Source organism: Haemaphysalis longicornis, unplaced genomic scaffold (genome assembly GCF_048455015.1).
Source record: "Haemaphysalis longicornis isolate Haplotype H1 unplaced genomic scaffold, Haemaphysalis longicornis Haplotype H1 scaffold_7, whole genome shotgun sequence".
Classification (NCBI taxonomy): domain Eukaryota; kingdom Metazoa; phylum Arthropoda; class Arachnida; order Ixodida; family Ixodidae; genus Haemaphysalis; species Haemaphysalis longicornis.
In genome coordinates this window covers 105,407,175-105,434,852 of record NW_027526422.1, presented here as the reverse complement: position 1 = coordinate 105,434,852, position 27,678 = coordinate 105,407,175, and the positions used below count along the sequence as shown (strand labels likewise).

The 27,678-nt window shown below is 49.7% G+C and overlaps 1 protein-coding gene across 1 annotated transcript in view; it reads right to left on the bottom strand.

Moving 5' to 3' along the window:
* LOC144144757 (solute carrier family 13 member 2-like) overlaps nt 1-27,678 on the bottom strand; it is a 71,645-nt gene that overhangs the window by 17,789 nt on the left and 26,178 nt on the right. Inside the window, exons 7-9 of the mRNA XM_077676268.1 lie at nt 19,920-20,000; nt 8,971-9,151; nt 949-1,110 (exon numbers count right to left, since the gene is read on the bottom strand). Coding sequence (XP_077532394.1) covers nt 949-1,110; nt 8,971-9,151; nt 19,920-20,000 — 424 coding nt within the window. The remainder of the gene's footprint in view (nt 1-948; nt 1,111-8,970; nt 9,152-19,919; nt 20,001-27,678) is intronic.

Sequence of the window (27,678 nt, the reverse complement as noted above, 5' to 3'; positions counted from 1 at the left end):
TGTCCCATCATTCTTATTGCTTTGTAAAGAATGTGCCCTAAATTTAAGCGCAAATCGCTCGTTCGTCTAGTTTGTAAGTTCTACCTAATTTGCGTCTGCTTCTGCCAGCCTCCGCCAATCGCAGAGCTTAGCTCATGTGACGACATAGGTTCTGTTGCGGGAAATGAGCTGGTGGGTCGCATGACCATTCCCGTTTTTCCTAATTATGTAGCTTATTTGAGCGAAGTTTACGTTAAAAGTGGTGTCAGTATGATTCTAACGAGACAATCTTTTGAATGAACCAAATTTGTGTTTTCTCTTCATGGCTCCTTTAAGTGCCGTACTAGCACGCTTGTACCTCATCGTCAACGAAGCAACATTTGAAGAGTTTCGCAACTGGTGTATATTGAGAAACTTTGTGCACTTAGGGCTACGAAACGTGGACCCGTACTGGAGAAAACCACAAAAATGCAAACAAATTAATAATACCTTACCTACTAATTTTTTCGCATTATCAATAAGGTACGAATCTCCTCTGAATTCATGTTCTGAATGTAACCAATCTCTCGATCGGATACCCATGGGTCCTATGCCCACTAATAGGTAAAATGTGCTCTATCCCTTTAGCTTTGGGCGCTTTTTGTACTACCTTTTCTACACCTTCCATAAAGATCATAAACATTTTTTTGCTCCGATATACGCCCGGCTGCGCTCTTTTGAGCCTAAAATTTGTATTATTCTTCTGGTAAAGCGGGGAATGACCTGCCAAAACAGTGTTTATGTCGAGTTAAGGTGGAAGAATATTTGGCCGTGCAGGTTTCTTCAAGACCAAACCATCGCTTTAAGGTCACCTCAGCAGAGTCTCTCCGTATTTGAGTATGCGGAAGCACTGGTAACCAAACCAGCTGTGTTTGGTATGATTGGTTGAGAAGAGGTGAGGGTAGTCTGCCACTCTCACACCACGCTCACCATCTGGAACACGATGGGCAGCATGATGGCGCCGACGGCCGCATTGCTGGTGAATTGGGTGGCAAAGGACGCCAAGAAGCAGAGGATGATTACTACCAAGTAGCTTGGCATCACAGCCAAGGCCCTCAGGTAGTTCACCAGTATTGCCGACAGCCCAGAGGCCTGCATGATGATTTCCAAGCCACAGATATTGAATTTGTAACCATTTAGAAGTCTCAATGAATGCAGTACTGGCAGGGCTAAAATATCGCTTTGCTTTTTTGTCAAATTGGGGAGAGCGCTTCCATATCAATTCTTTTCCCTTCGAAACACAAGTGAATGTACCGCAAAATGAAACGGGTGCAGGTCCTTTTTTTATTGCAGCACTTCATCACTCCAATACTGCGTTGCCAAGAGTTCTTGACTGCTAATGACTGCAAAAATGTCTTGCGTTGTGTTCTCCAGGAAGCGTGGGGTCCATCCGGACCCACACATTACTCTTAGTGGCGTGTCGCTTCCTGTGAACAAGGAGCACAAGTTTCTAGGTGTTCTGTTTGACCACAAACTCACATTCATTCCACACATCAGGGAACTTAAGCATGAATGTCCGAAAACAATGAATATCCTTAAGAGTCTCTCCCACCAATCGTATGGGGCTGACAAAGAACGCCTGCTACGCTTGTATACTGTTTTGGTTGGGTCTCGTTTGGACTATGGTAGTGTGGTGTATGGGTCGGTGACTAAAACTACGTAAGAATGCTAGACCCAGTGCTACACTTGGGACTTCGTCTTGTGGCGGGTGCTTTCAGCATTAGCCCAGACCAAAGTCTGTATGTCGAGTGTAACAATTGGAGCCTTGAGAACCAACAGACGCACATGAATTTGCTTTATGCTTTTAAAATTTCATCGCTAAATAACCATCTTTTTTATACAGTCCTTAACAATACATCCACATCTCTGCTGTTCGCAAATCGCCCATCCGTTCCTCTGCCCTTTTCACTTAGAGTGAGAGAGCGAGTCTAGGATCTTAGGGCTTCGTTTTTAGATGTGTACAGATCATTCTTTGTAGCCATTTTACCGCCTTGTAACGTTCGCCCTGTGTCCTGCGAACTTTCCTTTATTATATTTGACGAAAATCGGGTACCACGAGCTCCAATACTGCAGCACTTTGTCTCTGCAGTTTATATACCCATGTGCGGAATTTTACAATGACGCTTCTAAACCCTCCACTATGGTGTGCTGCGCTTCTCATGGTCCGAAGTTCAATGCAGCCAGAACCATGAGCGTACACACAACCATTTTTTCAGCAGAAGCATATAGAATTTTACTCATCGTACAGCACAATCTTGGAAATCAAATTCCCAATTCCGTCATCTATACAGATTCATTGAGTTGTTCGCGCACTATCATCGCAACAGTCCCCAAAAACCACTTAGTTATTCCTGTGTTCAATACCATTTTGTCTATGTATGCGGAAAAGCATGAGCTGCTACTCTGCTGGGCCCCAGGACACTCTGGGATCGCTGGCAACGTGCTGGCAGACGAGAGGGCCGCTGCTGCTGCACTCGGGAACACTGTAGACATAACAATGGCACCATATACAGACGTCAAGCCACACATAACACAACACTTGCGCAGAACATGACAAACACACTGGAATGAACAGACAGACAACAAACTACATGTAATAAAGCCACACTTGGGACGGTACACAATTGACTTACGGAACAGACACACGGAAGTCCCCCTGGCTAGGCTACGGATAAGGCACACGCATGCAACGCACTCGCATCTTCTCGCGGAATCTTCTAGACTCCAGTGCAGCAGGCGCGGAGGGGCCCTATCCGTAGTTCTCGTACTTATTCGATGCACGGCACTCGACACCACATGACGCCAACATTTTCCTGAACTGTACAGAGAAAACATCCCGCTACACCCATCACACTTCTTGGCCCACAACCCAATGTTTTCTAACAAGCGTGTTTTTCAGTTTTTATCAGGCGCCAAGTTTTTACACCTTCTTTCATATTGTTACGCCAATATTACACGCCAGGGGTTACAACCATGCCTGCCTCAGCACACCGGAGTTGGAAAAAAAAAACTGCCTCAGCACACCGGAGTTGGAAAAAGAAGAAACGAAGTTGAGCCCTGGCTGGACATCGATCCCCTTGGAACCGCTTTAACATTTCTATGTCTCTGGCCAAATACCCCGCACCTCACCAAACTGCTATGAGAGAGAGAGTGATTGGCTAGCGGCACAGGGTATTTGGCCAGCGACACAGAAATGCTAAAACGGTTCCAAGGGAATCGATGTCCAGCCGCGACTCAACCTCGTTCTCAACTTTCGCCAACTCCGGTGCTGAGGCAGGCATGGTTGTAACCCCTGGTGTGTAATATTGGCGTAAGAATATCATTCATAACCACACTGGCCCTATACACCAGCCATCTTCATGCATTCGCTTCACTTTTGTTTTTACTCGACAATTTAGTTTTTAATTGCACATCTGTCCTCATCAAATATCTTCGTTTCTGGCGCTCTTTGCCCTTGTTGGCCTTGCGCCATTAAACTAAAACCATCATCATCATCATCACTGTGACCACAACACATGCAAGATGCGTGTCCCATTGAACCCCGCCTAAGGATTGTTTGGAAATCAAACCTCAAAAACTAAAATTTGTTTTAATACAAAATTTTATTCTACCGCAACCGTACTGCGCCTGGGCTCGAAGACGGGCTCTGATGGTGGCTACTGAGTAACATTATGCAGATCTGTGTTAATTCGTTCGTACCACAGTTTCTTTTAGTGCTCCAGCAGTTTGGCGGCCGCTACTGCGGTTTGTGGCGGCGTTGTAACCGAGTGAACGATGGAAAAAAGAACAGTGAAAGGAAACGGAGGAGAACAGTGTGACGAAATTGTGAGCGGGACGGCCATTTCCTAGGCAGCATGAGACGCTCCTCCGAAAGTGTGAGGGGCAGGACATTTTCTGAGCCCGCGCCGGACACGTATACAAACTGCGCTCGGCATCTAATGGCGCCACGGAAACGAAACGCAAAACCAGAAATTTCTGAAAGCAAACCTCTTGTTCCTTCAAGTTCTGCGAGCTGCACGTTCTTCGGTCCTTCCGGTCATTCGTCGTTGTCCTCGGTGCGTGGTTATCCGAACCACGTGACATTTGCGCGGGAGGTTCAAATACGATTTACAACCAAAGGTTGCGCCGAAGCGCAGCGAGATAACGGCAGAGTGGCGCGCGTCGCCCTGCGTTCGCTGATCGCGTGATCCCTTCCAGCTGATCGCGTGATCCCTTCACGAGAACCACCAGCTATGCGCCTTGACCGAAGATACTGCAGTCCGCGCTGTGCACAAATTTCACATCAGGAAGTACCGCACCCGTCGGGTATTTTTGCGCATACCTGAGAATAACAGCCACCTCGGCATAATACAGAACACGCTTCATCGTGCTGAGAAGTCAGCAGATGACGACACTGGGGTTTATGTCCCGCCAAGCGGAATTGGAAATTACCCAGTAATGACCCGGCGCCTTATGCGGTGGGGCTAAAGAAACAGGCTTTGGCGACGCTCAGTTAAAGCTCTGAAATACACCCTTCGCATCTTACGAGGGAGCTACCCTGTGCCGCCGGTAACCCAGCAATTTTTCTATGAGTGCAGACGTCCCTGCCTGCGCGTGGACCCTTGATTGCAGCTTCATGACTACAAATCTACCTTCACATCTATCACCCACTAATCCCCATCAATTTGGAGGGGCCTCAGGCATTTACACAGCCCTGCATTCAGTATGGCGTCTGCTATCCACAGACGGCTATGGACAAAAATAGCTGGAAAAGAAATCGTGAATGTTCGTGCGGATTAATGCCGCGGGGTCCCTTCAGTTAAAATAGGGGCAGGCGAAAAAATTCTCTTCATCTTCCCGCGAGGGGAACCCTGGGGTGATGCAAGGCATCTCACGGGGTTGAATTCACTGGAGCTGGTTACGGTTGCGTCAGCCAACGCGGTAGCAGGCATGTTAGTGTCCATTTCAACTCATCGGAGCAGCAGGTGGAGCAGCAGTCGGAGGAGTAGCAGCGAGAGCGACTGACGGAGCGACTGAGGAGCGCGCCGCAGATACCGCGGTTACATAACCGCTCCGCGAGATAGAGTGATGCGAGATAGAGTGACGCGTATGCGTGCTCACGCACATCTGGCATGGCGAGGAGAACGAGAGAGAATGTAGCATACGCGCGATAACGGCGCGCTGACGCACAGCTGGCAGGCGACGGGAAAGGAGGAGGGTTGCGGACGCATGCACGCCGGATGGAAGGACAGGCCGAGTGTAAGAGATGCCTTGCATCTAATATAATGACGGCTGCGGATAGGTGGGCATGCTAGGCGCCTGGCGTCCGTATCAGGGAACAGCGCGTGTGCAAATATGAAGCCTGCGGGTGGGGAAGCTGTAGCGCTCAGAGGGCAGCGGAGAGTGGGAAAGTGTGGCACCGGCGCATGAGTTGTCGGGGAGGATTCAAGGCCACTGACGCCCACGTGGACAGCCAGAAGGCACTCATGCAAGGTGCAGTGGGTGAAGCAAGAAGGAACGGTGGTGTTATAGGGACTGCTTCGCAGGTATTCCACGTTCAGGGAGTAGATTGGCGCCAATGTATATAAGCAAATGAAACACGCGTGATTGGTTCTAAGTTACTTTGGCTGCGTCAAAAAATCTCCGATAACAATTGAGTTTTTAAAAAGTGAACATTTATTTGAGGAAAGGTTTGAGGGACATGCAAAAACGAGAGCACCTCAGCGTACTATATAACGCGTCATGCAGCTGCTGTAGTGTTAAAGGGCCCTGAAAGGCATTTTGAGCACACTAAATGAACTAGCGCAACCGTTAGACTGGGTCGTCAACGTCCTCTGTGCCAAGTATTACTCTTTTACGCGCAGTGGGAAGCTCACACTTTTGTTGCAAAGTTTGTCGTTTTTTTCTCACCCTTCCCTTCGTGTTTTTGGACGCCGCCATCTTCACATGTCTACATCATCGATTCCCAGATGTTCGTCATGAGCTTGACATCCTGCTATTGGGCGGCTTTTTCACGCACTTCCGGCAAAGAGATGAGTCGTCTGCTCAGCGTCGGCGCGACGGCTGATCTGCCAGCGGAGTACCGGAGTGCTTGGGCATTTTACGACAAACGAAACAAGTGTAAAACAAACGCTTAACCGTTTGTATTGAATGCAACACGGCCATAACACGACATGGATATTCTGTTACCTGAGTACGTTCCATAAAGAAAGCGTTGAAGCCCCGTGGCACTTCTTTCGTGCAATCGCAGAGAACGCCCTGAGCCGAATGCCGGGGTTTGACGCATACATTTTATTCAACTTCAAAACAATCCAGAGATGCCTTTCTAACGAACACAATGTCACAACATGCGTTGAAAGTCCGAACCACGATTTACTGAGGATGGGTTGCCTCCTGCCCGTCGTAAATTCGGTACTCACCTCTCGCGCGCTTTGCGGAGACGAACAGCAAGTCACTGAACTCTGGCGCACAAGCCGATGGCTTTTAGCCACGCACACTGCACATACCCCATGCGAGGTTGAGTCGTACGTCGCTCGAGAAAGATAATCCAGACCATGGGAAGCACTATCCACCCGCAGAAGCACAACGTCGCATTGCATCGCGAAACAAAGGCGTCCACAACACACACACCATCGCCTCCTGTAATGTCAAACGCATCTCGCACTTCCCAATGGGAGTGAGTGGTACGCCTTCAGTACCCACATGTCGCGAAGTGGGGCTGCAAGCTGAACCGGGATCACGCAACCGTAACTGACTTCTGGAGCGGTTTGTGCCTTGTTGCCAAGGTAACCGATGTTTCAGATTGTCAAAGAAATGGCGCTCGCTCCAGCGCTAGAAAGCTCAGAGCCGCGGCGGAGCATGTTTTACCAACGTTGCCGCTCTCCACCACGCGTCGCCCCAACCTGAACTTGTCGCATTATTGAGGCGTTTTGTGCACGGGTTCTGTATCAGTTTAATATGACTTTTTCACATGCCGCCGGCAGGAATTACCACCGCCGCAAAATAAGACCCGGCATCAGCGGGGCCACACCTGATACGGCGCTTTTTGGATAAACAGTGCGCGGTGCATCAAGGGAACGAGCGCACGACCCTCCCCGTGCGGCTGCGAGTTCGCCGCCGATAAAAAGTCATGTGCCGCCAGCAACGTACACCGCGAAAGGCCAAGGCCAGGCCGCCGCATACATGCGGCTAGATTTTTAGTTCGCTTTTCCAGCCTTGAGCGGAGTGCGGGATTCATGGTGTCAACAAAGCTTGCCCGTAGCAGACGACAGTCTGAGCAGCGCAATAGCGGAAGTACGTCACCGCTGCGGAGCACAGCATCATGGGAGGCAAGGCTCGCGTGCCGTCAACAGCGGAGAGTAAGTGAGAGGAGGAGGAAACGCGGAGTGACGATAATGCGCGGTTTTTTATTAACGATTTCTCAGCTAATACTCATCGCTTTAACAAAATTCTTGCGGTAGGAGATTGCAAATGCATTGCTTTATTTGGGTACATGTACATCCATGCATCGGCGGAAGGTGTTTCAGGACCCCTTTAACTGAGCCAAATGCTGATTTTCTGTGGCACTTTCCCGTCTCATGCCGCAATGCTCCTCTAACAGTTACTGCCAGCGGGAACTCGCTTGACACATTGTTGCCTGCCATTGCCTTCGACATTCAAGGCCTCACTACGATGGTGGTTGGTCAGCGAAGTGGAGTGCAGCACTTTTCACTGGCGACACCTAGTTTCACATTGCCAGGACCATGCACAGCCGTCGCTGCATTGATGATCGACTCAGTTCTGTGTGACATCGCCATCCAAACTCCTGCAACAATTATGTGTGAACCTCTCTTTCTGCGGTTCCAAAATATCCCACTTCAAATTTTCCACAATCACAACAGCGGAGATATTGCCACAGTGACCCGCGTGAATCGTCCGTAACCTCCTATGAACCTCTTAGCGTGCCTGGTACGTTCTGTCACTGTGAATGGCACAATTCCATCATGTCTTCAGGCTTCGCAGACACAAGTGCAGTTAATGTCTTCGTCTTCTTGCAAGTCCAGGACAAACGGATAGCAAGTGTTGTGCGCTTTACCTGCACCACGACGCGAACACCTTGTGGGTCCGCGTTATTGCCACACACGATCGTCGTGTAAACGTCCATTTTGATCAGTTCATTGTCAACGTCTCAGGAATACAACACAGGTATATCTTCAAAGACGGCAGCCTGCGTTTGGCTGACATGGCCGTCAGGGCCATCCACAATTTGGCGCCTCTGTACACGCCAAACGCTATCAAAATCTGGTCAGAACAGTCACCTGATTTCACGGGTATAACGACAATGTCCATTCATCATTCTGCCACGCACTGAACACCGACCACACGTAAGAGCAATGGCGCGCCCTTGCGAGCATAAGGCTGAGAGCTTTTGCCCACGGATATGTAAATTCCACGCTTAACTATCCCCATTCAACTCTGGTCCGTTATTATAATACGTGCAGATAATCAGAATAAAACTGAAAATAGCGTGGGGCGCGAGCCTTCCTTTACGCCAATTTACCCAAGCAAAGACATCAAAAATACAAGAGCAAACTAGATAGGTATTAGTACGGTCGCCCTTTTCCGAGCGAGTCAGAAGTTGCACGCAGTTTGAGAATTGATGAAGTCATGATGAACGATTTTATGGCGTATGCATGTAGATATTCCTGGCTTCAGCAAGATAACATGGCGTTGTATGACAAATTGTTGCTAGAAACGAGGTGCTGATCAAGGGTTGAGGCACGAAGGCATACTGGTTTCTTTGCGGAACATAATCATCCACAAGTGGTTTCGGGCTCCAAACTAGGGGACCGGGGGTCCTCCAATGTATGCGCCCACAGCTTAGGGAATGCGTGCGGAGGCAGGGAGACTTCCCATAAGCAAAAGATATGCAATTTCCCTGGAAACGGTCGATACAGGTGATTTAACGACATCTTGATGGCAGCGAAAACTCACCTTTGAGGCCTCAGCCAGTGTCAAGCCTCCGCCGATTAGGATCACGATGCCCCAGTGGACCTTGGCGCATGCTTCTTCCCAGCTGAGCAAGCCCATGCCCTGCGTCATTCCGATAGGGTCCTTGGGAATCACGAGCAGCAGGACGCTCGCCAGCATGGCCGGGGTGCTGGCCTTGATGTTTCTGCGATGATAGCATTGAGAAGGTGCCAGGGAAAATATAGGGGAGCCACGTGTCCTTTACGGTACAATGCTATCGCCTTCAACCCGTTAGGCATCTCAATGGCATCACGCTACGTTGAGAAATTCCTAATTTTGTCAAGCTAGCATATGGTCTATGGTTAATAGGGAATTTTGTCTCAAGAGTACAGTTTTCATTCAGAGAACGCAAGTTACTTCTGTTAGAAAAAAAGAAAGCAACGCATACGCATTGAAATCGACTTTTCAAATGTCATTGATTAATTGTGGTGTTTAACGTCCCGAAGCTGCACCAAAGCTATGGGGGGCCCGTAGAGGAGAAGTTGGATGAGGTTTTGTTTTGACCACCTCAGGATCTTTCACGTGCCGCAGAAATTTCCACACAGGGGCGTTCGCGCTGTTCGCCTCCAACTGAAACTCACACGTAATGTTTCGTAGAGATTCTTCGGGACAGTTTCCAAACACCCTTATAACTTCGAGCAGACACAAACCACTTTTCTCGGTATTCGACAATCGCCGCTATGCGAGTAGATAATGACTTGACATTCTTTGCTTGTTTCAGTACCCGTCCTACACGACCCGAGCACCAGGACGTGAGCCACAAGTTGTGATTTGGCTCTCTCTCTTTTGTATTCCATTTCCGGTTCCTACAGAACTTTATTTGGTACATCTGTGAACAATTAATAGTTTATGACATAGGCCTTCGTAGTATGCCAAAAAGTTAGCGAAGCCTAACCGGGGACACATTTCTAGGAGATTCCTGGCTGCCCTCTTCAGTCTGAGTGTCGAGTCTGGCAGATTGATTGATTTATTGGTTTATTGTGTTATTGATTTATTGAACTATTGATTGATTGGCTGGCTGTGGTGTTTATGCACCAAGCTGCACATGGGCTACGAGGAGCGAAGTCGTGCAGGGCTCCGGATTTATTTTGGAAGCCTGGGAATCCCTAACGTGAGCTGAAATCTCGACACAAGGTTGTTTTCGCCTTTCGCCGCTCATCAGAATGGCATTCCCGCAGCCGGGATGAAACCCACGTCCTTTGGTTTTGCTGCACAACGCCTTACTTAATAAGCCAGCGCGGCGGCTCAGGCCGGGAGATGAGTATGAGTGATAAAACTGACACCATAATGATTGAACAAAAAAAGTAAAAATGCACAAAAAAAACAATACTTCGATGCACAGTTAAATTAGAAATGGGAAAGAAACAGATACGAATACTGGGAACGAGGTAACAGTACTCGTGAAGAGACATCAGGAAACAATTGAAAGGGGATTACTATAAAAAACGTTGCGCTTCCAACCAATTCACTCAAACGACGTGTCATTTTTGCTTCCCAAACTGACCGGGGTATTTACGGGCTCCGAGAAAGATAAATAACAACAATGCATAAAGGCTGCTCAGTTGGGTACGGATTGCGTAGTGTTCCTCGGTAGAGACATGAGGCTCGTTTTTGTGAAGAGGCGTCACAGAATCATCAGTACCAATTTTGTGACAAAAGCAAGAGGTTTTTACACCGAAGTTGTGCATGTCGAGCGTTTGGGGGTTTTGTTTGGGCTCCATAAACCACAACCAAAAACGCTATGCGCCTCTCATTTGCCCGCGCTTCGACTAAGCGCCTAGTTAATTTCCGCCTGACAATAAAATTTGGATTCTGCTCCAGCACGGCCCACGGCTGTCGCGGCAGTCGTCGACCCAGGAGCGGAATCCCATTTTGCCATCGCAGTCTTGGTTACTCTCCGAATATGAGTGTTGTATTCGTTCGTTTTGTACCGGCCAGCAAAACCAGCTGCGCGCGCAACTTTTCTTTCTGACCCTGTGCGCCTTCATTCTCCCTCTCTCCCTCCTCCCTTACCCTCTCTTGATGCCAGCGCATATAATCACGCCACTGACAAGAAACGCTGTCAAACTGCCCGACCATCGTCCATGCTGCTCCGCTGCGCCCGCCTGTGTTACTACAGTGGCGACGAGTCCGGAAACCGCCCATGCTGCCCTGAAAGTTGAAGCCGACGGCCTGCCGCAACAAGTACCGACGACCATGACCAGCCTCCAGCTCCCGGTCTTCGACGACACAAGAGATAAGTGGAAAGCGCACCTTATTCGGACTGAAGCGTATTTTGAAGCAAATGCTATTACTGACTCGAAAAGGCAGAGAGCACTTCTGGTGGCAGCACCCAACACGCAGACTGTGCAAGTGCTAGTGGGACTAATTGCACCTCGGACGCCGAATTCCCTTTCTTACGCGGAAGCGGTCGCAGCCTTAAATGACTACTACGATCCCAAGCGTCACGATATAGCAGAAAGCTACAAGTTTTTCACCCGGTGCCAACAAGAAGGGGAGTCGGTGCACGCGTTCCTAGTCGAAATACGGCGCATAGCAGACAATTGCAACTTTGGAAGTGCGCCAGATCGGATGTTGAGGGACCGGATTGTTTGCAGCGTACGCTCAACTAACTTGCGCATGCAGTTACTGGCAAAGAAAGATTTAACCCTCGAGGAGGTTGAAACAATGGCCATTGCAGCCGAGGCAACCGACAGCGATGCGAAATATATGAGTGCAGAACCGCCGACTGTGCTAAAAATGCAAGCTCATCATCGCTCACCCTCTCGAGGTAACCGTACACGAGGCGCGTCGCATGACTGCGGCCGATGTGGAAGCACGAAGCACGACGATAACGCCTGCCGCTGGGCTAACGCACGCGCTATCGCTGTGGGCGACGCGGTCATTTGGCAAAGAAATGCTGCAGTGCTGCAACTGATGCAAAGGTTGGAAGGCGGGCAGCGAGTGTAAAGGCACTGACAGTTGAAAGCGCGTCTAGCAACGACGACATGGATAGCGCACACGTTTGGACCACGGAGCAAGATATATGGACGTTGATTTCGGGAAGAAAAAACGGTTTGGAACCACCCATACGCCGCACGTTTCGATGGGGCGACGTAGAATTGGCCATGGAAGTCGATACTGGTTCCCCGGTCTGCGTCGTATCGCGCCAAGTGTACGATCAACACCACGCACAGTGGCCGCGCCTACAACCACCACGAATCAAGCTGTCGTGTTACGCGGGACAGCTTCCGATGTTGGGTTAACTCGAACTCGCAGTGAGGTATAAAAATGTATCTGGGCCTTGTGCGCTGATCGTGCTTGACTATGCAGGACCCAGCCTATGTGGCCGCGATCTCATTGCTTTGCTTGACAAGACAGGCGTTCCGATTGGAGACCTGACTGCGCCGGACCCTACAGCAAGTGCTGAGCCAAGCGACCATATGCTGAACCGACTGCTCGGCGAGTTTGAGGATGTCTTCTCAACAGACCTTGGAATAATCAAAGGTCCACCAGCCAGCCTGAAACTCAAGGAGACGGCGACACCGAAATTCTGTAAGCCCAGATCTCTTCCTTACGCCCTCCGCGATAAGGTCTCTCGTGAAATTGATCGGCTGGTGTCACTTGGTGTTCTATCGTCCGTGCAACATGCAGAATGGGCTACGCTTATCGTGGTCGTTTTGAAAAAGGACAGAAGCGTGAGGATATGCGGTGACTTTAAGATCACCCTTAACCCAGCATGTGAGGTGGAGCACTACCCTCTTCCGGTTATAGAGGACATGTTCGCAAGCTTAAACGGAGGCGAATATTTCAGCATCTCGGATTTAAAGGATGCATACAATCAAGTGCCCCTTTTCGAAGCGACCAGCAGGCTGTGTGTCATTAACACGCACCGCGGGCTTTTTCGGTGTAACAGACTTTTGTTCGGAATAGCTTCCGTACCGGCTATTTTTCAAAGAAAGATGGATGCAGTACTCGGTGGGCTGCCGGGTGTCCAAGCCTACCTTGACGACGTGCTAGTGTCAGAGGGCAAGAGGGATAACGGCGAGCAGCTGAAGAGAGTGCTGGAGCGGTTCTGAGAGCACGGGGTTAAACTTAGGATTGACAAATGCAAGTTTCGACAGCCTTCCGTCACTTACCTTGGCCATCGTATAGATCGGCAAGGCCTCCACCCCATGGAAAAGAACGTAGACGCTGTCATGCAAGCCCGGCGCCCACGTAACGTTAGCGAATTGCGCTCGTTCCTTGGCATGCTCACGTTCTACGCCCGTTTCCTGCCCAATATGTCGACTGTGCTCAGCCCCTTGTATCAGCTCATAGAAAAACGAGCCCGTTGGGAATGGCGGGAACCGCAGCAGTCAGCGTGCAAGAAAGCAAAAGAAATTTTGAAGAATGCTCAACTTCTCGTTCAATTTGATCCCAACAAGGAACTGAAGCTTGAATGTGACGCTTCCCCCTATGGCGTGGGTGCTGTTCTGTTTCACTCGGTGGGAAATGAGCACAGACCAATTGGATTTCGTTCCAGAACGTTAAAAGCGGAGCGAAACTACTATCAACTAGAGCGAGAAGCACTGGCACTGATTTTTGGCGTTTCTCGTTTCCGTGACTACCTCCTAGGTCGGCAATTCACCCTGGTAACCAACCATCAGCCACTGCTGGGACTGCTCAAGCCTGACCGCCAAACGCCGCCGATGGCCGCCGCGCGCATTCAACGATGGGCACTGTTCCTGGGAGGCTACCATTACAAGCTACAATACGTTCCCGGGAGAGAGAGAGAGAGAATAAACTTTAATAGAGCCCATTAAGTGGTTAGTGCTCGCAGGCACCAGATGGGGTGGAACCTTCTTCGCGGGTCTCATATGCATCCAGCAGCTCCTGGCCCCTGACTGCCAGCGCGATTTGGGTCGTCAGGTCGGGGCTGGACAACAAGGTCGCCCATCGCTCTCTGGGATTGGGGTTGGGGAAGTTGGAGGAAAGGGGTGGTGGGGGGTTCTTGAGGTGAGTGCACTCGGCTATGACGTGTGCCAGGGTGCCTTCCTTGCTCTTGCAGAACGGGCACTTGATATCGTGTTCCTCCGGGTACATTTTGTGTAAGAGGACGGGATGCGCCAGCGACCCCGCCTGTAGTCTGCGTACGATCGTCTGTTGTTTCCTGTTGAGGTGCCGGTGAGGTCCGGGGAACCTACACCTGCCTTCCCTGTATAGCTCGGTAATGTCTCTGTAGCTCGTGACGGGGCGTGGTAGTCCCGGCTCATCCTCGGCCCGGTTGGTCAGTTCGCGGGCGTAGTGGTCGGCGAGTTTGTTGCCTTCCACCTGCGAGTGAGCCGGCACCCACACGAGCTCTATGGCTCGTCCAGGTGGCCTGCGTCTGGACAGAAGCGCTAGTGCGGCAGGAGAGACCCTTCCTTGCGATAGCTTGCGTAGGCCATTTTGGAGTTCGTGACCACTGTCTTCGCTCCCGGCTGTGCGAGGGCGAGGGCCACGGCCAGTTCTTCGGCTTCGGACGGGTTCGTCGTTCTGATTGACGCGCTGGTTACCAGTCTGTCGATGGTGGTGACGACCGCCGTCGCTCTGGTTCCATGTTTGGGTAGCGAGGCGTCCGCGTATAGAATCTCCGGGTCCTCTTCCAGCTGTCGGGCTAGTGTTCTGGCCCTCGCGGAGCGTCTCTCGTCGTTTCTCCCCGGCTGCATGTTCCTGGGGAGCGGCTTAGTCTTTATTGCATCCCTCCATTCCTGGGGTAGCGTTTCCGTCGTCGGTTGCGGTAAACAACTACTGACAGCAGATGCCTTCAGCAGACTACCAGCCCCGACGGCAGCGGAACCGGTAGTTGAGGGGGACCCTTCCGAGTACGTACTGTCGTTGGAAGCCCTTGACGAAGGTATAGTCACGACGCACGGGTTGCAGGAGCTCACTGCCAAGGACACGTTGTTAGCCCGTGTCGCAGAATACATCTTGCATGGCTGGCCTCGAACCACAAGTGGAATGGCGCCCGACTTGTTGCCGTTTTTCATCGCAAAATAGAGCTGTCGATGGCTCAACGGCTAATCTACTGGGGCAACAGAGTCGTCATACCACGGAAGGCGCAGGAAAGGATGTTGCAGCTTCTACATGAAACACACCAGGGCTCCTCGTCAATGAAAGCGGTGGCGCGGTCACTGTTTTGGTGGCCGGGGATGGACAGGGAGATTCAGGAATTGTCGCGCAGTGTGTAAGCTGTGTAGAAAACCTACCCATGCCTGCGGCAGCACCACCGGTCAGTTGGCCGAAAACTGCCGAGAGGTGGTCCCGGATCCACATAGATTTTGCGGGCCCGTTAGCCGGCAAGATGATACTTGTGGTGGTAGATGCTCATACGAAGTGGATTGAAGCAGTACCAATAAGGCATGCGAACACAGCAGGTACCATTCGCTGCTTAAGAAGTATGTTTTGCCGGTTCGGTGTACCACGCACAATCGTGTCCGATAATGGCACGCAATTCACGAGTCAGGAGTTCGCCACGTTTCTAGCAAGAAACAATATTGTGCACCTGCGTACAGCGCCTTTCCATGCTCAGTCAAACGGAGCAGCGGAAAGAGCAGTGGGAACCATTAAAGACGGCTTGAGGAAAATGCAAGATGGCCCACTGGAAGATAACCTCATGCGCTTGTTATTCCATTACAGGAGGACCCCGCAAAAGGAAGGAAAGTCACCCTCGGAATTGCTTCTCGGCTACCAGCTCCGTTCCCGTCTTGACACATGCCTGCCGCCAGGGATGAGAACTTGTCGCCGGGCGCTGACGACTGGACCATCTCACCAGGAAGCAGCGTCTACGTGCGGAACTACGGTGTCGGCAAAAGATGGACGCCTGGACGTGTAAAATCTGCTTCGGGGGCGAGAATGATAGCAGTGGAAACGCCAACGGGGGTAGTGCAGCGTCATATCGACCAAGTCCGCCGCCGTCGCGAATTGACGCCGGAGTCTGCATCTGCGCGGGCGACTGAAGGCGTGGAGGCTGAAGGGGAGCCTGACAGCGTGACTACTCCTATCCCGTCTCCTGCGTTGCAACGTACGCCCAGGCGGAAGGGGCAAGAGCGAAGCCCAGAGCTACCGGAAGCGGATGGTCCGAGTGGGTTGCCCACACCAGCTGCTACAGAACCTCCAGTCGTCACGGTCGAACACCCTCCTGGAGCAATCCCACATCAGCCCACGCTGAGGCGATCGACAAGAGTTAGGAACCCGGTGCAACGGTTCCACTTTTAAGAGGAAAGAAATGTTGTATTCGTTCGTTTTGTACCGACCAGCAAAACCAGCTGCGCGCGCACCTTTTCTTTTTGACACTGTGCGCCTTCATTCTACCTCTCTCCCTCCTCTCTTTACCCTCTCTTGATGCCAACGCATATAATCACGCTTCCGACAATAAACGCTGTCGTTGACTGCCCGACCATGGTCCATGCTGCTGCGCTGCGCGCGCCTGTGTTACTACAATGAGTTAGCACAATCTGGGTCGCCGCATTGCTATCTTGTTTTCAGTTCTGCTAACTCAACACTTCCGCTCGCTTACCACACCTTGGTGACCTTCTGGTCGGATACCTCGGCACTCTTGTTGGCTGCAATACGTTTTGATTTTTTGGGTTTCGAAAAACAAGTTGGCCTGCCTGTCTGGGCGTCTGTCTGTCTCTGTGTGTGTATCGCTCTTATCACTCGATTCAAGCAGCCGGCCAAAACCTCAAGCAATATTTCGACGTATATGTATAGCAAGAGCGTTCCAAACAACCAGAACCCCTGGCGTAGCCCATACGTATTCACTGTATGCAGCGCAAAAAACAAACAAAGCACACAGGCGTGTTTGCGGGAAGGCCTAACCGACACAAGCAGGTTCTTTTAATTTGAAACACAGGCTGCATTGGTTGCTATGATAGCATAGAACCACAACGCGTTAAAGAAAGGCAGGCGGGCGCCGCGCTCTTGTATCAAACAGGGCGGGAGCGTTGCAAGAGCGGGAAAGTTGGATAGAGAAGTCTCATTTTACCACCATGGAAAGGGCGACCGGTAAGGGGTGAGCCTTGTAGCTTCGTGAGTGAAATGACGACCGCGTGTTGCGTTGCAAGGGCGGCAAAAGGCGATTGTCTTTCGACGACATTTGTGGCGGAGCAAGCAGATACGCGTCCTTGTTTTTCCCGAATAATTTGTGACTGCTAGCGAGGAGGAACTGTACTTCGAGATAAACCGACTACAACTCGGGCTTAAAACTCAGGAAGCACACCGGCTCACTTGCCGTACGGAAACAGGCTAGCCCAGCCAGGCACAAAGCGGGGATTCTTGGAGCTCCACATGATGATCAGAGAGACCGTCAGTAGCAAGACTGACCATTCCGGAAACCTGCATGAATTTAAACACAGCACCGCACAATGTCAGCGGTATCTAGAAGGGCTGGTAACTGAAATTTAATATGAAAGCAAATAGACAAATTCGTTCTCTCGTTAAGCGAGGAGGCACGGCACTAACATATTTGAAGCAGTGTTCTCCAATCTCACACGGGAAGCGGAACCTGCTCAAGTACTCGTAAAGTGTAGGTTGGGTCAGCTGGTACTCCAAGGAATTATTTTCCTTTCTCCCGATACCTTTTGCTCGGGTCGACTTTTAAGCTTCTGGGGTGGCCGATAATGCATTTTTGATGACGTGCCTCTGAAGTTTCTGGGGTGACGGATAATGCATTTTTGATGACGTGCCCTAGTGACTGGTATTGCTGCCTTCCTTGACTGGACCAAATGCTACAGAGGCCCTAAATAGACCTTCAGGTGTGATCCCGTGCCCAATCGCAAGAGCACGCTTACACAACAATATCTACCATAGATTACACCTCTACCCGCTCCGGGGGCCTTAGAAACACGCAGAGAGATCCTCGGTTCTACCTTTGTTCACTTCTAACCCATCACCGCGCCGCCATTAAACAGCTCCTGTGACGCAACAGCCGCTCTGGCACTACGACACCATTACTGATCGGTCCTATCAAAAAGGTGCTTCAGTTATCGTCTCCGACTTAGGTGAAGACGGTGCTGGTTAGGGCGATACCAGTGAGTGTCGTAGCCGTACGCCATCTCTGCAAGCGACTATTCGGTGCGCCGTATCCTTGCAAGGACGAATTCCCACCTTTCCCACCGTCGCAGGCGCTAAGGTCGAAGATACAGCACGTCGTCAACAAGAAGTTCATAACGCTGACACGCATGAAGCGCTTTCTGCAGACGGGAATAGAATATGTCGGACGAACGAAAGGACCTGCCCACACGGCGGGCCACGCGAGCGCTTTAATCGACATGGGCCCCAACATCGACAACTTGTCACTGCTTGCCAGAGTTAAATGCACGGTAAAAACAGAGTTATGCATGTCTGAAAAAGGATGATATTATTGTAAAAAATTGCGCTTACGATCGTCATAAGCGGTGCTAACGAAAGCAACCACTCCATAATAAATGCTGCTATCTAAGAGTAGCGTTCGCTGCGCGAACCGACCGTGGAGGGACCTGCTGCCACAAGAGCGCCGAATGCAAGTACAAGCGAGCCCCTATACATACGTTCATAGGAATCTTTAAAGACTTGGTTACGGCAAGCGTGTTGTGCCTCGGGCCCCCTATGTGGCACAAGACTCTCAGTTCGTCACGCTAAATCTTACGCGGGGACGTGACAAAGCTGGAGGTGAGAACAGATGTTACGCGCGCAACGTGTTCCTGTCATTCCTGTCAGCTGCCGAATGCCGAAAGAATTCCTGTCAGCTGCCGAAAAAAGCGTGGCGTATACCCGAGCAGAGCCAACGACTGCGTGCATCTTTGAGAAAGGAGGGTCCTCTAAGCGGTCTTCCTCCGATGTTGTGAACTCGTAGCATCCACCGTGTTTCAAAGCGCGCGAACAAAGCGAAAGCCCCCGGCCGAATACCTTGCACATTTTAGTGACAGTTGAACGCAAAGCTTTATTTACGCAAAATAAAATGGCGAAGGGGTTAAGTCAAATCTGCTGCAATGGAAAGTCCAAACTGCATGTGAGTCAAAGTTCAACGAGTTTAGGTCCAAATCGCGTTGGAGTCTGAACTCGGACGGCAACCACAGAATCCCTCACGTGAAAGCTACGCGTTCAACCATCGTTGTCGTTAGACGGAGAGGTGCAAGATTATTATTTTTTTACCGGGAGGAGAAAATCAAGCGCATACATAGAGCAAAACAGCGTGTACTCTGCACAAGGGGACACAGATGACAAAAAAAATGACCTAATTGCCTTAACGCAGCTTTACGCGGGAGCGTTTCCAAACTTTTGCTCGAAGCGAATTTATTTCAGTCGCCGGAATCACAAACCAGCTCTCATTGACCATAGATAGTGCTGAAGAGCGTCTATAAGAATCCAGCCAGCTGAGAATTTATAATGCAGGTCAAAATCTTCATTGAAACCAACTCACTTTACCATAGCCAACACATACAGCTTAACATATTAGAATTCTATATTACTAACTATCAAATGATACGTATCGGGGATGTACGCCTAACACTCATACACCTTTGCTCCTAAGCTTGTTTAATGAAAATCTGTTATTTCTTTTGATCATGCGTTCACTGCTGATGCAGATGGTTGATTATTATATCCAGGGAGTTTGTTTTGCTGGTTTAGGGCAATGGCGCTGGACATGAATCACGTACTCGGGAGCGTGTACGGCGTGGAGCATATACAACTACCGCGAACAATAAGAATAATAACTTGCCCCTCCAAGTAATATGAAAGATATCCCTGTCATACATCGCAGTGGCGTGTGGTAACAGTGTTGCCGATGTATCCTTAGAAAAGCCTTCATATTAAGGGTACCAACTGGTTCAAATTAGGCTTGCCGGGCCTAGCGCGGTTGAAATAGTTGTGCTCATATATTGAGCAGTCTGGCTCATTAGGCTGTAAACAAAGAGTTTAATGCAGCCTACCTCATGGGTCCAAGTTCCGTGTATCGTCGCTGAATATCCGCCTTCACCCGCTCGCGAGTCGCCTCGTCACTCTGTTTACGCCTAATAATGAAACAAAGACACAAAAGCTCCACTTAGTTCTAAACAGGAAATTTTAAACTTTAGCCCAACAGCGCAATTTGCTGAAGCTCCCAACGCTTCGGCGATGCGCGAGAAGTGTGCTATTTCTTTTTCACCGCGTTCATTGAATCTGCCTTCTACATTCCTCAGGGTTGTTTTATTGTAAAATCTACTAAAGGTAAATTCTCGTCACTTGGATATGGGAGTAAGTGAAACGACAGCAGTTGCAACAAAGCTTCTAGTTTCTCTATTTTCCGTTTACATCACGCCGAGCTAATTCTGGGCGCCTCAGTATTACGCTCTTAAATTGAAGGTTACGGCATTTACTAAAAGAACACTAACACTAACAAGTTCACTAACAAGTCCACGTACACACTAGATACTTAGTAACTGGAGGTAGTAAATGTAGCACTAGTGGGTTACTAACTGAAGCAGGCAGTGCACCACTACCTTCACTAATAAAGTTCTAGCGATAAACACCTCCAGAGCTATATGCGTTTGCTAACTCGAAATGCATTACCTAGCCATAAACGACCTTAATCTAGTGTATACTACTTCCTATACCAAAATAATTTCCTAATGTTGAAGTAGGTATTGGCAGAGCCTACATACCGTTCCGCGGGGTAGTAAGGTTCGTAAGGATATCCAAATACGGTCGTTGCTACCCCTCTCAGACCGTTTTATTAAAAGTGTAGTTTAAAGGTTTAGGACTTTGCAACGCGTGTCAATGGGCGATGGCCCAGTCGGTAGTCGCGTGAAAAAGGCACGCTGTGCAAAGTTCGCAAGCAATGGGACATAGGAACTTCATTCCTTCCCTGCGTTTTGGGAACGTATATTTCGGGGACTTTCCGAATTTTCACGATAAAGTAATTTGCAGAAAAGCTCGCAAGTATAGTCCAGTGCGCGTTAATCACATGCATATTTTACTTTTCCGGTCATTAAGCGTGCGCCAAAAAGTCGTTTCATACGTCAGAAAAGTGAGCGCTCCTGGCGTTTACAATTTGTGGTGCATTGTATTAGGATGTTTATTAACCTGCTATCATTTGATATGTCCACGCAACGTTTTCTGTTGCCTGCGTTTTTCTAAAATATCGTCGCAACCTTTTCATTGTCAATTTAGGTTACGGCTGAGAGAGAGCGGAAAAAGATGTGCGCATGTCTCAACACGAAGTAAAGTTTTAGAGGAGAGCTCCTCAAGTCACCTAAGCCAGAGTTATCAAAGAAACTCGTGCGTTGTGTACTAAACAAGAAAGATGCACTTGCTGACAACTAGTTACGAAACGCATATAGCTGAGAAGGACGTTATCGCTAGGACTTTAGTAGGGGAGGTAGTGGTACACACTTCCTGCTTCAGTTAGTAACACTCACTAGTACTAAATGTACTACCTCCAGTTACGAAGTACCTACAGTATACAGTACTCTTAAAAAAGGTCGGCGCATTCACTAATGGAATACTAACAAGTTACTTGTCCCAGTATACACTAGGTGCTTGGTCTCTGGAGGTAGTAAAAGTAGCCCTATTCAGGGTTACTAACTGAAGCAGGCAGTAAGCACCACTACCTCCACTAGTAAAGTCCTAGCGATAACACTCTTCTGAGCTACATGCCTTTACTAACTGGCCATGCGTAACGTAGTCATAAGCACGACCTTAATTTAGTGCATACTACTTCCTACACTCAGTTGATTTCCTAACCATGCAGTTGTTAGTGGCAGAGCCTACGTACAAATCCGCGGGGTAGTAAATGGACTTAGTAAATACAGCCATTACTACTTGTTGGACCTCTGGGTCCTCCAGCTGCGGCGCCATGCTCAGCAAGGGGAGCGACAAGGCCTGATGCGATTAGGCTTTAATGGAACCTAGAAGAAGTGGAGCGAGCCGACGCAGCCACGAGAGCATGCGGTAGCTCGTGAAAAGCAGCATGAAATGATGATGATAAGTGTCTTCTGCTAGGAGCGAGGAGGTCACAACAGTCTCCCCCGCCGACAGATGACGCTAGGTGGCTTCAGAACGGTAAAGTCGGGGTTCGGGGCGCTTGAGTGCAGTGCCGCAAGAAAAACGTAGATTGTTGAACCTGAAGACTCTGTCCCGTCCGCCGATCACAACTCTTCAGTTCATGCCAAGGTCTCCAGATGTCTTGGACGAGTTTTTTCGAGTAGCATTCTATCCTTCAATGAGTCCGTATTTTTTGGGAGACGTTCCAGGTGAAATTTCCGAGCTTCGTTCCTCTTCGTTCCTCGTTCCAGAGCGTTTTCTCCGCCATCGGTGTTTATACCGCCTAACCTGCTGCTTCTTGCAATTCGTCCAGGGTGTTTTGTTAGGCAGAGTTGATTTGTGAGGATAGGAGAAGGAACGCTTTCTAAAGCAGAGAAATTTGCTGTAGACGGAAAACTTTTCTTGCACTTGTCGGACCTTCTGTGAGGGCGTGATTTTGCTGCCTTTTCTTTGTGTTTTCCTCCCTGGTAGTCTTCGCGTCGTCACTTCCGCTGTGTTCCGTGTATGCAGCGCGTCAATTTTCACTTGACGCCTCACTTTGTGCACGTCATGGTGTCTCCTGGTACGTTCTTTCTTTTTGCATTCTCTTTTTGACTCGGTCAGTTTTGTAGAAGTCCACTCGCGAAGATTTCCTGTATCCTTTGACGCCTCCTCGCTGAAGTGCAGGAAGATTTTGGACTTGAGCGAGAAGATGTCCGACCACTTTTTGCATTGAAGTCGTAGCTCTTTTGAGGTTCCAGAAAGAGAGCAAAAGAATTTTTCCGCTGAAGCCATTCTTTCTTCCGAGGCAGCAAATACAACAGCTTCGTTGCTAGCCAATATACGTGTGCTAGTTAAAGCTTCTCGGAAGATCTCATTCTGGTGCATCTCCATTGCTTCTTCAGGAGGAAACTCGAATTCAATGAGGGGATCGTCCACACATATAGAGCCTGGTGGCAGTCGCGCTGTCGGTGGGTCGCAGTTTTCCGGAGTCTGCCGAAGCATGATAGAGCCAGCTGGCTTGGATGTGCTGTTGCCTGTTGGTATTGAAAGAACGGTCGCCAGACGTGGCGTCGAAGACCGACGTTCCTGCATCTTGAAGCGTAGACTAGCCGTCAAGGTGACAACCTTGTCGCGGTACTGTCCGGCGTCTAACGTCTCACTCTCTAGCAGGTCGTCTGGTGTCTCCTCAAAAACCGCGTCATCCATTTTCTCAATCTGTGCATAAACTGCACCGATTCGGTCGAGCAGTACACTTACTGCCGATGGTGTCTCCTCTCGATGTCCTTTTATATGGCCTTCTGCTTCCGCTAAAAGGCCATCCAGTTGCGCCCGTAGTCTGAGGCGTCGTCGAAGTTGCCGCTCCATTCGGTCGCACGCAGATGGGAACCCTCGCCAAGATCGCAGGCGCCGCGTGGTTTCCTTTGCTTTCGCGGCTCCGTGCGTTGATGTGCTTGGCGTCGGCTAGAAGTCCCCGGTTCTCGGCACCATGTGTTGGACCTCTGGCTCCTCCAGCTCTGGGTCCTCCGCGATGCTCAGCAAGGGGAGCGACACGTCGTGATGCGATGAGGCTTTAATGAAATCTAGAGGAAGAAGTGGAGCGAGCCGACGCAGCCACGAGAGCATGCGGCAGCTCGTGAAAAGCAGCATGAAATGATGATGATAAGTGTCTTCTGCTAGGAGCGAGGAAGTCACAACACTACTCATTTACGAAACTTTTTATTAAGGGTGTGAGACAAGTAACTTGTTAGTGTTCCATTTGTGAGTGCCCCCACCCTTTTTTAGATGCGACGCTGAGAGGAGCATCTCTTGTCGGCGGCCCTGTCCTGCGTGCGTCGGCGTCCGCGTCCGCACAGCTGCGTCTCTCCTCCGCTCACCCCCTCTGCTCTCTCCGATAGCGAACACTCTCTCTCTCAACATATGCGGGCGCGTGGCGCAGCGCACTCTCACTCCGCCGGTGGGCGGCGCTGCGCGCTGTGCGCTTGTGCAGTACTCTCTCTCCAGCGATTTCCTCTCCTTCGGGTGCGCTGCGCATATACGCGGAGTGCCGCGCTCTGGCCGGTCTCTCAGTCGACGGTCGTCCGCGTTTGCGCTTGCACCCACCTGCCCTCACGGGAACCCAACGATGTGATGGAAACGCAATGGACGTTCACTACGCGTTTCACGCAATTGGACTAATCGACCCAACGGAACAGCCAATGGAACCCCCCTTCAGCGTCGCATCACACCAGGGTTCCCGCGAGGGGAGGTGGGCGTAATTTTTTTTAAGTGTGGAGTCTCGAGGCCATGTTTCGTCTACTCTCGCCGCGTTTAGGCGACTATATTAAGTAAAAAAATCAAGTTAAAATTGCTGTCCTCGTCTCTGCATCCTCCTTTCCGATTTACTATGACATTTCGTATGACGTAAAAACAAGATGGTTTGGCTTGGTTGCACTCCTGCATGGCTCGCCGACCCTTCGACAGGATCGGTCCACCAGGCGTTTCTTTATGTGTCTTTAGTTCGTTCATTTCGTTCGTTCTGTCTTCAGAATGTGTCTTTAGTTCGTTCATTTGTAGAGTGTATCAAGCTGTAAGAACAAGTCGTTTCACACAGGCGCACAAGCGACGCTTCACTGACTGGTACGGTAGTAGAAAACTCCAAGGCCTACTTATGGCGGAAGAAGAGTCAGCGAAGTTAATGTAAGTACTAAGAAATTAAACCCGACGGAAACTTTCATCATACAGCGTCAAACCAAAGTGCGGGAAGCACCTTTCGCGCTGGATGAACTAGCACGACCACAAATCTGCGAACGCTTTTCTGCCTAATTACTGCAGTTGCTAGAGACGAGATATTTGTGGAAATATGGGGGCGCTTACTGCACGAGCGCTATTTATCAAATGGGCACCTAAGCTGCTTGGAATTGTAAAAATAAATAAAAATGTCGATACAATATATATTTCTGTCCCTAGCAGCGCTGGTGTATAGTGTAGTGGTCTGGAGCAGGAGCATTATGTTCCGATTCGCATGTTCGAATCCCCGATAGCGCATGTGCGGTTTTATTTTATTTATTTGTGTTTGGGAAATGTTTTTATGCTGCATTGAACATTTTTGTTCTGTAACTTACATTGATCCACGCACGAGTTCGCAGAACTCTAACGGAAAACCACTGCACGCCTGCGAGTACTCGTTGGCGTGGTGTTGCCATAATTACCAACTGCTTGGGGGCACTGGGCATAGCCCGATTGAACCGACCCTTGGCGTGGTGTGACTTATATTTTTACGATACAGGTATGCGCCAGGCAAGCTCCAAAGATTGGGGATAAAGGCATCGCATTTGAGCGTCAGCGGTGACGCGGAAGGCGTTCGTCCACTGCGTGCACCTCGACTGGTGATTGTGTCAATTTTAGGCCGTGCTGGTAGTCTTATATGACGCATTTTACAGCCGACAACATGGCAGAAGCGCGGTGGGCGGATTACTGAGATATCGAGAATTCCCAGCCAACGGTAAGGTCGGATACCGAGCATGTTGTTTCACAGAACCGAAACCAAAACTGGTTTGAATTTTGGACATCGTCCAAGGACGTACCACCTTGTATTGTCGTCACTGCTGTTTGTTGGTGCGGCCGCCGCAGAACGCGTGCTAATTTTTCTCGTTTCAGGCTTTATAAAATCAATACCGCCATATCAGCCGGATAAACAGTGAATAGTGTTTAATTTAGCCAGTCTACGCAGTGCCAGCAAAAACAGGACCTTGAAAAATCCAATTTGGTGAGTAAGTATGCATATTGTACGCGTGCGCACCGGCTTCATGGTGGAACTCTAAGAGTAGTGGAGGTAACAGCGACACGAGCGTTTGCTCAACATTTTTAAACCCGTTCGGCGGCCATCGTTTGTTTTGAGCGTTGTGGTATGTGTCGTTAACTAAGAAGTTTATTAAGGCTATTGCTTCTCGCCCTTTTGGCTTTCTGTAGTCTTCTCTTTGCAACGTCAAAATTGCACCACTCGACGCAACACGCGACAGAACGGGCCACCCATGGAGGAAAGAATACTCAGAAGAGGCCCCTAGCATCCCAATGCATTGCGAAAAGCATAGAGTTAATACTACTGACTCTAGAGCAATAGCTGCCCGGCCAGCCCGTGTATTGAAACCGTGCTACACCCGGGCGCTGACATGATGCCACCCTCACAGCGTTGCCCGCTGCCTTTTTACCTACTAGAGTTGGCGGCAGTAGTCGGTATTCACCTAGTAACCAACGCATTCCATCATGGCAGCCACCGTTGCTGTGAGTGAGCCGTGAAAACTTTGCTGTGCAGAAACGTTGTGTGAAGTTTTTCCTGTGGTAGGTAGCGAACTTTTGTGCCATGCTGCCGCGTTAGATGCAGTTTTGCATTCTCCGCAACTGAGAAGGGTAGCGCCTAAATTAGCGGGTACTTCGTACGCCCGGAGAGGTAGCTTTTGCGGGTGCGTCAGGGGAGTTCGGTCGTCGCTTCGGAGTTGAGCGGACGTGTTTTTTCGTGCTCCTGTGCTTCGGAGGGGATACATTTCGGCGGCCCGTTGCGCGCGCGGGCCGTTGGACGTCGCCTGGCTTTCGCTCTGCTGGTGTGGGCGGTCGAGTGCCAGTTTCCGCTCCCCCCCCAATACCCGTCTCCAAAGCGGTCGGGACCGCCGCAGACTTCGCTCTTCGTCGCACCATGCTCGCGTCCGCGCTTCACTGTTCCCTTCGAGGTTTCTCGTCTCCCGGACGCAGCATTACGCCAGCCAACAGTGTTCGTGGTGTGTTGTGTGCGACGGAATCGACCACAGTGGAACTACTCTTCTCTACTCTTTCCTCAACTTTCTAATCTTTACTTTTCTTTCTCTTATCCTATTTCACCAACTATTCCCGCTTCCGGACTGTGTTAAATGCAGGTGAGCTCCCATGAGAGCTTAATAATATCCCCAGTCCATTTATTTTCCTGCTTCCTTTAAAAAGAAATCACTTCCCCCTGATTGCTTTTTTCCCCTGATTTTTTTCCTGGTGGCTTCCCCTGTATTCGCGCATGCGCTGTTTCTGTATATATCATTTTGTGTGTGCTAAAAGAGTTCAGTTGATATGCAGCGCTAGTCCTGTGTAGTCTTTTCTTTGTTGTCCCGTCTGTACAGCGCTATTTTAACATGTTTCACACGCCTCCCCCCACTCCCCTGTATGCGTCAGCTGATTGTTTTCGCAATCTATTGAGGTGCTCTTTATGACTACTTGCTTTTCTAGCGAATGGAAGTTCGGACTGGACAACGCTTCCAAGAAATGCATGTAAATGGAAATCGTATTTGTGACTGCACTTTATGCTAAACAAACATGCTTTCTGTGCCTGTTCCTGTGCCTGTCTACGAGGCCCCTGCAGCACGTGTGTCAACTTTTTTCTCCAGTTGAAATGCTTTTAGGTAGTGGCCCTTGCATTAGCTTAGATTCAATAACCGTGAAATACCCAAGCCTAATATTACTAAGTTATTTGCATCAAGAAACTCTCTCAAGAGATTATCCGTTTTTCTAGGTACGCTTAGAGGATTTGTCATTGATTGTGTGCTTGGGACGTCACACAAGGTACATGATTAATGTTGTCAGGTTACATTAGGTCGCAATAATTCTATTTAATAGCAGCTTAAACAAAATCTTGACAAAAAAAAACCAGAGACTAGAAGATATGTAGAACGCGCATTTCCATTCTGG